This window comes from Lepidochelys kempii, chromosome 2, assembly GCF_965140285.1.
Source record: "Lepidochelys kempii isolate rLepKem1 chromosome 2, rLepKem1.hap1, whole genome shotgun sequence".
In the NCBI taxonomy this organism is placed as follows: domain Eukaryota; kingdom Metazoa; phylum Chordata; order Testudines; family Cheloniidae; genus Lepidochelys; species Lepidochelys kempii.
This window is the reverse complement of record NC_136381.1, coordinates 255,540,255-255,553,345: the sequence shown is the minus strand read 5'-3', so window position 1 is coordinate 255,553,345 and position 13,091 is coordinate 255,540,255. Positions and strand designations below refer to the sequence as shown.

Sequence of the window (13,091 nt, the reverse complement as noted above, 5' to 3'; positions counted from 1 at the left end):
ACTACAGTAATCCTCTCTCGCTTCATTCTCACCACCATAACAGAAGCTGCAAGAATAACCTAAGGACAATTCCAGTCTCTCTTTGTTGGGGAAAAAGCAGAAAAACAGAATAGTGAGCTGAACTGGACATTTTTTGCAGTACTGTTAGTGGAGAGAAAACATCAAAATAGAATATAGGACAGTCTGTGTCAGCTACCATCTTTTTCTAAATTGGGGGGGAGAGAAGAGGGGGAGACAACATTTTTGATCCTTCCTTCTAGCCTATCTTTTCTACTGTCAAGAAAAGATGCAAAGCCACTTACACGCAAAAATGTTCAAATTAAAGTGTTTAATCAAGAAAAGTTTCCAAGTGAAGGGTTTACATTATTAAATAGTAATAGGCTTCTATTTAAATCAATTAGTCAAAGTACATTTTAAATTACTTACAAAAAGCTGGAGGAACTTGAGGATTCTTTTATGGGTAAGTATATAAAGTGCATTCCCACTGACAGGATCAATAACTGGCAATCTGTGGATTTTGTTTTTGATCAATGAATACACAGCATCAAAAAGGCTGAGGAAAAATAATTAAATCTGTTAGTGAATTCTGACCGTGAAATTCCAAAACATACTTTGACATCATAAGAGCATCACAAAGAATACACAAGACCAATAATTATCTACCATAATTTTCACATAAGATCCTAGAGAAATTGCAGAACTTGTCAGCAAAAGAGGTCAGCAAGTTTACTTTCACTATTGTTGAAGACCAACCACATGCACACAGACATACATCAACATTTTAATAAACCCTTGGTATCAGTAAACATTGAGGGACAGTGAACCATTATAACAGAGAGTTTAGTAGAAGCAACATTTCTCCACAATTTAAGTTTTTCATTAGGACAATAATCACTTCAAAAATAAAGACAGTCAATTAATAGCACTCAAAACGAATGCCCTCTATTCAAAGAGAAACACACAGAGTGACAGTGCACAGTATTCCAACTCTCTTGCACTGGATGTATCTCAATCCTCAGTTGAAAGGATCACATCACGGGGAAAAGTGTTCACTTTCACTGAACACTCTTTCAAACTTTGATTCTTTGAGACATCCGGCAATGCCAATTATAAATGATTATTTATTGTCAATAGTCTTTCAGGATGTGTACACTTGTCCACAAGAAATGGAGCCAAAATCACCATCTGATTAAACATATGCCACTGAGAGATGATTGGGGGGTGGGAAAAATGTTAGAGGGCAATAACTCTGATTGAATTTGAAATAGTGACCAAGAGATGAGAGGCTGTATGACATTAACAATTCCTTGAACATAAGAATGGCCATACTGGGTAAGAACAAAGGTCCATTCAGCCCAGTATCCTGTCTTCTGACAGTGGCCAATGCCAAGGGTCCCAGAGGGAATTAACAGAACAGGTAATCATCAAGTGATCCATCCTGTCACCCATTCCCAGCTTCTGGCAAACAGAGGCTAGGGACACCATCCCTGCCCATCCTGGCTAATAGCCGTTGATGGACCTATCCTCCATGAACTTATCTAGCTCTTTTTTGAACCCTGTTATAGTCGAGCCATCTAGTCTTAGGCTATGTCTATACTATAGCTGGATCGACGCTCCAGTGATCAGTGCACTGGGTATTGATTTAGCGGGTCTAGCCAAATCGACTGCAGATCGCTTTCCGGTCGACCTCCATACTCCACCCCAAATGGGAAGCGTAAAGTAAGTCTACAGGAGAGTGTCTCCCGTCAACCCAGTGCGGTATAGACACCGCAGTAAGTCGACCTAAGGTACATCGACTCCAGCTATGTTATTCATGTAGCTGGAGTAGCGTAACTTAGGTCGACTTACTGTGGTAGTGTAGACACAGCCTTACTCTTCTTGAAAGCACATTAGGAAATAGAAAATGTTAGTCTGACTGCAAGAAAAATAACCGATTACTCATTTTTAATGCAAGGTTAACCCTTGAAATACTGACATTTCCCAGACTGTTGGAACAAATGCTTAGGACATAGCTCCAAAAAGTTAGTATTTTGATTAACACTTCTTGCATCAGTAGCATGCATTTATTAGAGTAACACTTTAGACAAATGATTTTCCTTGTAATGTAATTAGGATTCGTGGAGTGATGTATGCAAGAATCATCTTCCCTATAGTATCTGCTTTCTCAGCTCAGATATGTATACAAGTTAAAATGCAGTCATGTCATTGGCCCCATCCCCTGCTTGACAAGTGCATTGAAGGCAATTAAGCAAGGGATTTGTGGAAAGCTCGAAAGTTGCTGTTACGCTACAAGATATCCTATTGGACTCAACGCTGATTTTTGGAGAGTTCTTCCTTTGAGTCACTTAAATAAAAACATGCAGAGTCTTTCCATTCTTCGTTATCTTACTCTAGTTCACAAACTCAAATCCTGTTTCTCTTTAATGTAGATAACGAAATCCCTAGTACTAATTCCAAGATCAGCACAATTTAGAAGCAAGCAACAGAAACTTACCTTGCATCCGGGGAGATGTTCACTAAAGGCTTAAAAGTTTCTTGTAAATAAAGCTCTGTATTAAAAAACAAACATTTTTAAAAGTAAGTGTTTTAGCTACAAGGAAGTGGACAATTACTATGATGTGTATAACTCAACTCCCCACTACAAAATTAAATGGATAAGAAGTTACAAAGGCTCACAAGGAGACAAACATCTAGAATTTTTTTTTTTTTTAAGTTAAATAAAGGTGCAGGGGTACTTTTGACAGTGAGCCCTCTACACTGAAGTTAAACGGATAATCAGCAAAGGGATCTAAAGGAATTATTTAAACAAGAATTAAAGTAATGCAAAGAAGAGTATCACCACTTGGTGTCATTATAGCAATACAAAACATCATGAAGAGAAAATTCATCCATTGGATGAAGGCTTACAGTAACTGTGGTTCTTAGATGTGCTGTCTAGATATATATTTTCCACTCTTGGTGCACAAATGCCCTATACAATTGAGATCAGAATCTTTTGGCCAGTAGACCTGACCTCACCCAGAAAATCTAAACTAGCTAACTGGTAACAAATCGTAATATCATCTGAGACCAATTTTGATCGCCTTTAATATCATTTGGCCCGGCTCATCTTTCTCTCTGCAGAGGCAACAAAAAATGTAGGTAAGACCCTGGATGACTGTTCTATACAGATAAAATGAGAGTGCCCTCCATACACCTAAAGAGTTGAGTCTTGCTTCCCTCAGTTGGAATGTAGTTTAGGGAAGAACATTGATAGGATAAGAGGAAGTTTGAAGCCACTTTGGGGAGAAATTGTGGATTTGAGAACAAGCCTCTTTCCATGATAATCAGCCAGCCAGTATCCATGCTCTGAGATGTAGAGAGGCTGGGTCTAGATGCCAGTTGTTTGGGGGAGAAGAAACACGACACAGACTACATCTGGACTAATTGGCAATGTTAAAAGGAGACAATTGAAAATCTACAAGGTCTGGGTATCAGAATTGCCTGGGCCAAACTGATGCTATCGGGATCATTACTGCAGACTCTTGTTTTAGATTCTTTAAAACTCTCAGTATCAGAGGATATACATACATCAGACCTGGGATCCATGAAATGAGAATGTGTCTGAGTGTGGTCCCAGGTTCAGACCCCTCAGAGCAACAGGTGGGACATTTCCTGTTTGTGCTTGTGGTAAACAAATCTATGTGTGGGTAACCCCACATTTGAAAGACTGAATTATAAAGAGTCTTACTCATGCTTTTCTGAAAACTGCCTGCTCAAGTGATCTGGCTAGTCCTGGTAGGTGAATAACTATCAGGGTATGTCTACAGTACAAAATTATTTCGAAATTATTCTCTTCGAATTTTCGGAAGCTATTTTATACATTCAGTCTTCTGTGTCCCCACTAAAGCACGTGAATTCGGCAGATTGCGTCCACAGTACCAAGGTTAGCATCGAATGTTGGAGTGGTGCACTGTGGGTAGCTATCCCACAGTTCCCGCCACCCACTGGAATTCTGGGTTAAGCTCCCAGTGCATGATAGGGGAAAAACATTCTTGCGGGTGTTTCTGGGTGTGTGTCATCAGAAAGCTATGGCAGACCATCATTTTGTGCCTTTTTGGTGTGCAGACGCCATACTGCTTTCAGCAGACAGTGCACCGCTGCTCTCCTGCTACTATGAATCCACCTCTCCAACTCAGCTGTGCTCGGCCATCGTGAACCGAGCAGCACAGCTTCCGCCGCCAACTCTGCTCTTCCGCTATTGCCACGCTTCCGAGCTTCTCCATGTTGTCTGTCCTGGGCTCCCACCTCCCTGAAAGCCACAGAAGACAACCATTTTCAGCTGTTGTTCGGCTACCGTGAACAGAACAGCACAGCTTCCGCTGCTACTCTGCTCTCCTACATTTCGTGCCCTTTTTCCAGGATTAGCCATGCAGGCGCCATAGCCATGGAGCCCGATCAGATCTCCGCTGCAGTTTTGACCATTGTAAATACCTCACGCATTATCCAGTAGTACGTGCAGTACCTGCAAAACCGGGTGAGGAAGCGATTACTGATGAGGACATGGACACAGACGTTCCTAGAAGCATGGCATGTGGCAATTGGGAGATCATGGTGCTGTTGGGCCAGGTTCATGCTGTGGAACACCTATTATGGGGCCGGGAAACAAGCACAGACTGGTGGAACTGCATAGTGTTGCAGGTATGGGATGATTCCCAGTGGCTGAGAAACTTTCATATGCGTAGGGCCACTTTCATGGAACTTTGTGACTTGCTGTCCCCTGTCCTGAAGTGCAAAGACACCAAAATGAGAGCAGCCCTCACAGTTGAGAAACAAGTGGCCATAGCCCTGTGGAAGCTTGCAACGCCCGACAGCTACGGGTCAGTCGGGAATCAGTTTGGAGTGGGCAAATCTACTATGGGGGCTGCTGTGCTGCAAGTAACCAACGCAATCGTTGACCAGCTGCTATCAAGGATAGTGACTTTAAAGCCATCCACAATAGTCCGCACATTTCCCAATGTGCTGGGGTTCCCTAACTGCGACGGGGCGATAAACGGAACACATATCCCTATCTTGGCCCCAGAACACCGGGGCGGCCAGTACATAAACGGCAAGGGGTACTTTTCCATGGTGCTGCAAGCACTGGTGGATCACAAGGGACGTTTCACCGACATCAACGGGAAAGGTGCAGGATGCTCACATCTTCAGGAACTCTGGTCTGTTTGAACAGCTGCAGGAAGGGACTTACTTCCCAAACCAGAAAATTACTGTTGAGGATGTTGAAATGTCTATAGTTATCCTTGGGGACCCAGCCTACCCCTTAATGCCATGGCTCATGAAGCCGTACACAGGCATCCTGGACAGGAGTAAGGAGCAGTTCAACTATAGACCGAGCAAATGCAGAATGGTGGTAGAATGTGCATTTGGACATTTGAAAGCGCGCTGGCACAGTTTACTGACTCGGTTTTGATCTCAGCACAACCAATATTCCAATTGTAATTGTTGCTTGTTGCGTACTCCACAATATCTGTGAGAGTAAGGGGGAGACATTTATGGTGGGGTGGGAGGTTGAGGCAACTCGCCTGGCGGCCAGTTTCGCACAGCCAGACAACAGGGCAATTAGAAGAGCGCAGCAGGGCGCGCTGCACATCAGAGAAGCTTTGAAAGCCAGTTTCATGACTAGCAAGGGTACGGTTTGAGAGTTGTGTTTGTTTCTCTTAAAAAGTTACCCGCCTCCTATATTATTATATAAATAAAGGAAATAAAGTCACAATTGTTTAAAAACCGTTCTTTATTATTAGTTGCACAAAACACCGAGACAAATCAGAAGCTAGATGGGGGAGGAGGAGGGAAGGACAAGTTCAGAAACCAAATCAAAATTTAGGATATGCCAGCTTTCTGCTGCTTGTGCAATCCTCTGGGGTTGACTGTGTGGGTCCCCGTAGCCTCCCCCTGTGTTCTTATCTGGGTGAGGCGGCTATGGAACTTGGAGAGGAGGGAGGGCGGTTATTCAGGGACTGCCGCGGCAGTCTGTGGTCTTGCTGCCTTTCTCGCATTAGATCCACCATACAGCGGAGCATGTCAGTTTGCTCCCTCATGAGCTTGACCATAGCATCCTGCCTGCACTCATCGCGTGCGTCCCTCCTCTCTTCGTATTCATGTAACGCTTTATGCGACTCTGCAATTGTTTGCCCCCACACATTCAACTGGGCCCTATCAGTGCAGGAGCTTGGCAAATATGTTGTCCCGAGTTCGTTTTTTCTGCCTTCTAATCTGGACCAACCTCTGGGACAGAGTAGATAGGGGCCGCAATGAAACATTGGCACCTGCTGCAGGAGGAGAAAAAGGGAGGGTAGTATTTTAAAAGATACATTTTAGAGAACAAAGGGGACACAGTTTCTCAGTGAAACAGGCAATTCATAGTACACAGCACATATTCTTTCTGTACAAGGTCTCATTTTGCCTCCTATACTGAAGTGCCTGCCACTTTGGTGTGAGTAAGCCATCACATGCGGCCAGACAACAGAATTCAGCTTGCAGGCAGCCTGCGGGCTCTCTGGGATGATCACTTCACAGAACACCCTCCCTCACCCCGCCCCCCCCGCAGGGCTCCGATGAGGCTCTGAACAGGGATGAGCCCTTTAAACTAAACGTGAACAGCCCAGCGTGGCTGGGTTTCCTCCCTCCCCCCACTGTGTGGCTCCGATCAAACTCTCATTCACCAGAAGTGCCTTCTCCAGGCTCATGGTCTGGGAACATGCTTTGGGAGTAGGGGGAGGCTATTGGCTCCAGCGTTAAGAATAGTTCCTGGCTAGGGGGGAAAACAGATTCCCCACTTGCCGCCTGCACACTGTCCTCTTCCTCCAAAAAACTCATCCTCCTCGCTCCGTGCTACTCCCCCCTTGCAGGCGTCCACGGACAGTGGTGGGGTAGTGGTGTCATCACCCCCCATAATTGCATGCAGCTCACGGTAGAAGCGGCACGAATAGGGCTGTGACCCAGAGTGCCCATTCGCCTCCCCGGCTTTTTGGTACGCTTGCCTGAGCTCCTTGATTTTTGGACGACACTGTTCTGTGTCCCTGGAGTAGCCTCTTTCCATCATGGCCCTGGAGATTTTAGCATACGTATTTATGTTCCTTTTTTTGGAACATAGTTCCTCCATAACAGATTCATCTCCCCAACATGCAATGAGATCCAGTACCTCACTTTCGGACCATGCTGGAGCTCGTCTGCAAATCTGGGACTGCATGGTCGCCTGTGATAGTGGACTGTGCTGATGGTCGCCTGTGATGGTGGTGACCAAACAGGAAATTCAAAAGTTCCCAGGGCTTTTACTGCCTATCTGGCTAGTGCATCGGAGTTCAGAGTGTTGTTCAGAGCGGTCACAAGGGAGCATTCTGGGATAGCTCCCGGAGGCCAATATCGTTGAATTGCGTCCACAGTACCTGTAACCCGGAATGGCGATCTCGATTTTAGCGCTACTCCACTTGCTGAGGTGGAGTACAGAAATCAGAGTAAAGAGCCCTTTAAATCGAAAAAACTGGTTTGGACATGTGGACAGAGCCAGTTTTATTTTGAGGTAACTTGGCTAATTCCGAAATAATCGCGTACTGTAGACCAGGCCTCAGAATGATCTGATGCTGGATGCACCAATTCCACAAGCAGACTAATTCCTAACAAGGAAGCTGATTGTGCTCCTCCTTGCCTGCTCACATATAATGCTGTGTGTGGTTTTGTCTCTTTCTCTTGCTATACCATTCTGCCTTGGATCAGAGGGAGAAACACTAAACACTACACAAGCTGAACACATTGCCCCAAGTTCTAATATATTTCTGTGAAGAAAAGTCTCCTTTGAGGATCACAAACCTGGAGATTCATGTTGTCTAGATATGCTCCCCAGCTAAGGATGAAGGAGTTGGTCACTACTGTTTTTGAGGACAGAGGTAGAGAAAATGGAACACTTCTGCATACATGATTGGGATTCTTCCATCAATTGGAAATATTAGGACTTAAGGAATATGAACTACACATTTACTTTCATTGTATGAAAAAGTGGCTGAAGTAAAGCCTGGTACGTGGCATGACCAATGTGCATGAAGTCACATGAACTATCAACCTGAAACAATCTGGCCTGAGGTAAGTATGCCCTACCTGTTTTGGAGTTCAGCAGTATCACAATAAGTTGTATTTTCTGGGTAAGCATCAAAGATGGACTTTTCCTTATTGATTTTGAGTTACAAGGTGGCAAAGAGTTGTAGGATGTGATGAATCACATCTTACCTGTTGCCATGAGCTCCCCCAAACAAGCCAGTCACTCAGGCAGGAACAAACAAACTTTTATGTCTCCTTAAGTATGCTGCCATTAGATCCAAACTTTCTGTGAAAGCCTTTGGGGCTGTTGATAACCCCAACGGAAAGACTCTGAACTGGAAATGTGAGCTCCCCAGTAGAAATCTCAGGAGCTTGTGTGGGCTGAGTGGATCAAAGCATGGCAATATGCATCTCGAAGGTGGAGACTCTAGAAATTAGATTACTGAGACAAGGGTAGCCATTTTGAACTTGCCCCCGTGAAGGAATCAGTTTCCTTGAATCCAGAATTGGGCAGCATCTTATTTTTCAGTTAAAGGAAAAAGGAACAGGAACAACAACTTTCCCCGTTTTATTGAAGGGGCACTTCTACTGCTCCCAAAGTAGGACATCTCCTGATTTAATTCTCTTCTGAGAGGGATCACTGAAAAGGGATGGGGAATGTGGATGGAGGACAGGAAACATCTAAAATGCAACCTAATATCCAACCTCTACGATTTCCAGGATCCAAGAGTATGAGGCAATATTGGCCCAAGCTTCCCAAAAAAGAAAATAAACTGTGTCCAAATGAGATAGGGAAAGGGTATGTGTTTTGGGAAGCTCTCAGTTAACCATCACACAAACACTGCTGCCCCTGAGAAAGAATGCAGGTCATCTGTGTATTCTTTGTTTCTTTCTCAGTGGTTCTTACAGTCTTTAGTATAGAGACTAAAAAGGGGGCAGGGGGAACCTGCCTCGAATAGGGCTGCTAAGCTGCTTTTCTTCAGGGTTGTGGGGTGTGTAGACCCAAGAACCCAAGTGTAGCCCGGGAGTCCTTTGATGAGCATAACACATCTGTCTTTCTGCTGAACAGATCAAAACCCTTAAAAAGGAGGTTTCCTATAGCAATCTGTATTTCTTTGAGATTCTGTGAGGATTGTATTCAAAATGCCTCCACCTCATTGTCATAGATGTTACCATCAATCTTGCCACAGTGTCTGATGCAATCAATTGCTGCCTGTAAGGAGTTCTGAGCTATTAGTTAACTTTCTGAAATTAAGGATCTTATTTCCTCTCTAGAACTCCTGTGGTAGTCTATCAGTAAAAGTCCAATACTTTATACCAATTGATGTACTCATACTTGGCAAGGAGTGCAGAGTAGTTGGCTATCTAAACTGGAGGCTGGCAATGATATAGCTCTTCCTTCCAAAGAGATACAACTTGGACTGTTTTTCCTTATGTGTTGCCTTGGAGCTTTGCTGGTTTGGGCTCTCTTGTAGTAACTGCTGCCCAAGGGATCTAGATGTGGGAGGAAAGTAAAAATACTGAAATCCTGAGGATAGTCCTGGTACCTTCTCTCTACCTTTTTTAGATTTCAGTGGAACAGATGTAGGAGTCTGCCATAAGCACTGTGCATGTTATAACAGACTTCCCTATGCAGCACAGAGAGTCTATCTGGCCTTCAGGTGCACAGGATGTGTAACTGTTTATGGGATTTCTCTTGCACTAACTCAGCTGTAATGCCTAACAGCTCTGCCATCTGACAAAGAAGGTCTTGAAAAGCCTTGTAGCTGTTGAGGTGATGGAATAGATGGGACCATAGCTTTGTCAGGGGATGACAATGAAATGGCAGCAGGGGCAAGTTCAGCTGACTGATTATATTTTCATCAGAAACTTGTATAGTTCAGGATCAGTAAGTGACATCTGGGATTGCTAATGCTGTTGGACCTTCAAGGAGGGAGATGGGCCCTGGAGGTGGCAGAGGAAGGTTTTCTGGTGTGATGGAAGCCCCATGGTGCCCACAATGGCCATGAATGATAGCTATAAGCAAAATGAGTTGGGGGCCACAGGGAAGGTACCAGGTTCTCTCCTTATATCCCCTACATCTACTAGGGTAAATTTTGATCCTTGGACTCCTTATTGGAGGTAGAAGGGTCAGATAAGAGAGATCTGGAGTATGTGAATGAACCCTCCCCAGTGTGGTCTGAAGTGGATAAGAAAGAACACTTTTCTTCCAATAGCGGATCTGATTTGAGAGGCATCCCAGGGCCTGATCTAGGAAAATCTTTAGATGATACAGAAGACCTACTCGGTACTGAGGAAATGTCAGTGGTGCATACCGATAAAGGTAACAACTGTGACTTAGGGAGGGCAGATAAAAGTAGATTCCCCTTTCTCCCCTTGCCCTCCCCCGAGTATAGTGAATCTCTGTCTCAAGACAGTTAGTACCAGAAGCAACAATTTTGAAAGTTAGGAAGTCACTGGTACAGGAACAGTAAAAGCCTTGATGTCAGTACTGAGCGTCCCAAAGGCAGTGCCATGGAGTGCATATGGGAGACTGCTTTGAGGGTGCTCCTTATCTGGTACTGGTGTACAGATTCTTTTTGGGTGACAGAGGATCCCAACTCCAGCTTTGTACCAGGAAGGCTGAGGTGATTTATGCCTTTTTGCAAGGTTCCTAACATGAAGACCTGTATATATGTTCTTTAGAATCATAGAATATCAGGATTGGAAGGGACCTCAGGAGGTCATCTAGTTCAACCCCCTGCTCAAAGCAGGGCCAATCCCCAACTAAATCATCCCAACCAGGGCTTTGTCAAGCCTGACCTTAAAAACTTCTAAGGAAGGAGATTCCACCACCTCCCTAGGTAACGCATTCCAGTGTTTCACCACCCTCCTAGTGAAAAAGTTTTTCCTAATATCCAACCTAAACCTCCCCCACTGCAACTTGAGACCATTACTCCTTGTTAAGAGTGGTACTGTATCCTACCCAATCAGTCATTCAAGAGGACTTGGTAATAATAGCAGCAGAAGAATGCTTCAGAGGAGGAGTTCTAGAGCTGGCCATTACATCCAAACTTATTGGGTACTTCTGGTGGAAGACTTCTCAGATCTGGGTAAAATTTTGTTTACCTGGATCAGAGGCAGATCTCATTGATTTGTCCAGCAGATAAAGTTTTTAGGCGAGACCAGGGCTGGCTCTAGGCACCAGCAAAACAAGCAGGTGCTTGGGGTGGCACATTTCTAGGGGGCGGCATTCCGGCACCGGCCATGCCTCCCCTAGAAATGTGCCCCCGCCGCCCCAGCTCGCCTCTACTCCCTCCACTCTGCCTCCGTCTGCCACTGCTGCTCCGCTTATCCCCACCTCCCTTTCGCGTGGCAAGCCTGAGAGGGAGGAAGGGAGAAGCCAAGCAGTGGCGCACTCAGGGGAGGTGGCGATGGTGGAGTGGAGCTGGGGTGGGGAGTGGTTCCTCTACCCCCCCCGTTACTTCCTGCGCTCCCCCCCACCTTCACTCACCTCCGCTCCGCCTGCACCCCTGAATGCGCTGCCTCTCCCTCGCCTGAGATGGAGGGGGGAGAAGTGGAGTGGTGGCGTGTTCAAGGGAGCAGGCGGAGCGGAGGTGAGCTAGGGTGGGGGGTTGCAGGGTAGGAGCCGCAGGAAGCAATGGGGGGGGAGGGGGATGCGGCACGCTGAGGGGAGGAGATGGGGCCGGGGATTTAGGAAAGGGATTGGGAAGGTGATGAAAAAAAAAGCGTGGGTGGGCAAAAAATTTTTTGCTGGGGCAGCAAAAATCCTAGAGCCAGCCCTGTCTTTCTCACCTTTTCAGTGTGTTTAGAAAATGACTGACAAACAGTGCATGTGTCAGTAATATGCCCCTCTCTCAGGCATAACAGGCATCTTGTATGTCCATCATTGAGGGACATAGCCACCTCACCAGATGGGCAATATTTGCACCACCGATATTTTTGCTCAACTATAAGGGCTGTAGCTTGGTACCAGGCAATGAAAAGCACTACTACCCAAAACAGAAGCCTATTAACAGGGGCAACGAGTTGTATGGGCTGGTGATGCCCGGGCTCCAGTAATATTGAGGGCCCAGGCTCCACCAATGTTTGGTGCCGGGTCTCTCCCCGGACCCCGCCTGCTGCCCCCCTGCTGAGTGTCCCCCGACCCCCACTTGCTGCCCCTGTGCGCCTTCCCTGGGTCCCAGAGCGTCCCTGCCTCTCCCCTGCAGCTCCAGGCTGACTCTGCTCTGTTGGTTCCCGGCATCAACTGCCATCGCAGGGTCCTAATGCCCCCCATGCAAGTGAGTGGCAGGGCAGGCTGCCCTTACCCTGCCCTTCCACCTCTGACCCTTACGTTTTCCAGCTGCCCCCTCCACCAGCACCGGGGGCCCCCCTGCCAGAAATCACTGCTCCTGGGCAAGGGGCAAGCCCCATCCCTAACCCCCGGTGAGGCTACAGTGAGGGACAGCAGCAGGGGAGGAGGTTCACATGTCATGGCAGCCCCACCCCACCCCATGGGAGGCAAGGGGGCTTCCTGGACCTGAGAGGGGCCCTAGGAGCACGTGCAGTGACAGCGGTGCAGGGTGAGTGTGCTGCCAGGAGGGAGAAGGGGGCCCCTCCCCCAGAGCTCACTGCTGCCGGCGGGGAGAGGGCCGGGGGAAGTCCTCCTCTCTGGCCCCAGCCCCGGGGCAGCCTGCCTGCACCCTAAACTCCTCAGCCCCACCCCAGAGCTCACACTCCCAGTCAGAGCCCTCACCCCGCACCCATACCCTCTGCCTTAGCCCTGAGCCCCTCCCACACTCCAAACCCCTCATCAGTGGCCCCAGCCAGAGCCCTCATCCCCCAGCACCCTAACCCTCTGCCCCCTCCTGCATCATGAACCCCCGAGCCCCACCCCTGCACCCCCTCCCACCTCCAACTCCCTCCCAGAGCATGCACTCCCTCCCCCTTCCCACACACCCCCTCCTACACCCCCACTCCTACCCCCACCCTGTCCCACACACCCTCTCCTGCCCCCAAATTCCCTCCCACAGCCTGCA

The 13,091-nt window shown here is 46.9% G+C and overlaps 1 protein-coding gene across 16 annotated transcripts in view; it reads right to left on the bottom strand.

Moving 5' to 3' along the window:
* PRKAG2 (protein kinase AMP-activated non-catalytic subunit gamma 2) overlaps nt 1-13,091 on the bottom strand; it is a 379,638-nt gene that overhangs the window by 15,875 nt on the left and 350,672 nt on the right. For all 16 annotated transcript variants that reach the window (XR_012157633.2, XR_012157635.2, XR_012157636.2 and 13 more), the window contains 2 exons: nt 2,495-2,549; nt 427-553 (listed from right to left, as the gene is read on the bottom strand). Coding sequence is in view for 12 of the 16 variants with exons in the window: in XM_073334621.2 (XP_073190722.1) it covers nt 427-553; nt 2,495-2,549 (182 nt within the window). In the remaining 4 variants the exon portion in view is untranslated. The remainder of the gene's footprint in view (nt 1-426; nt 554-2,494; nt 2,550-13,091) is intronic.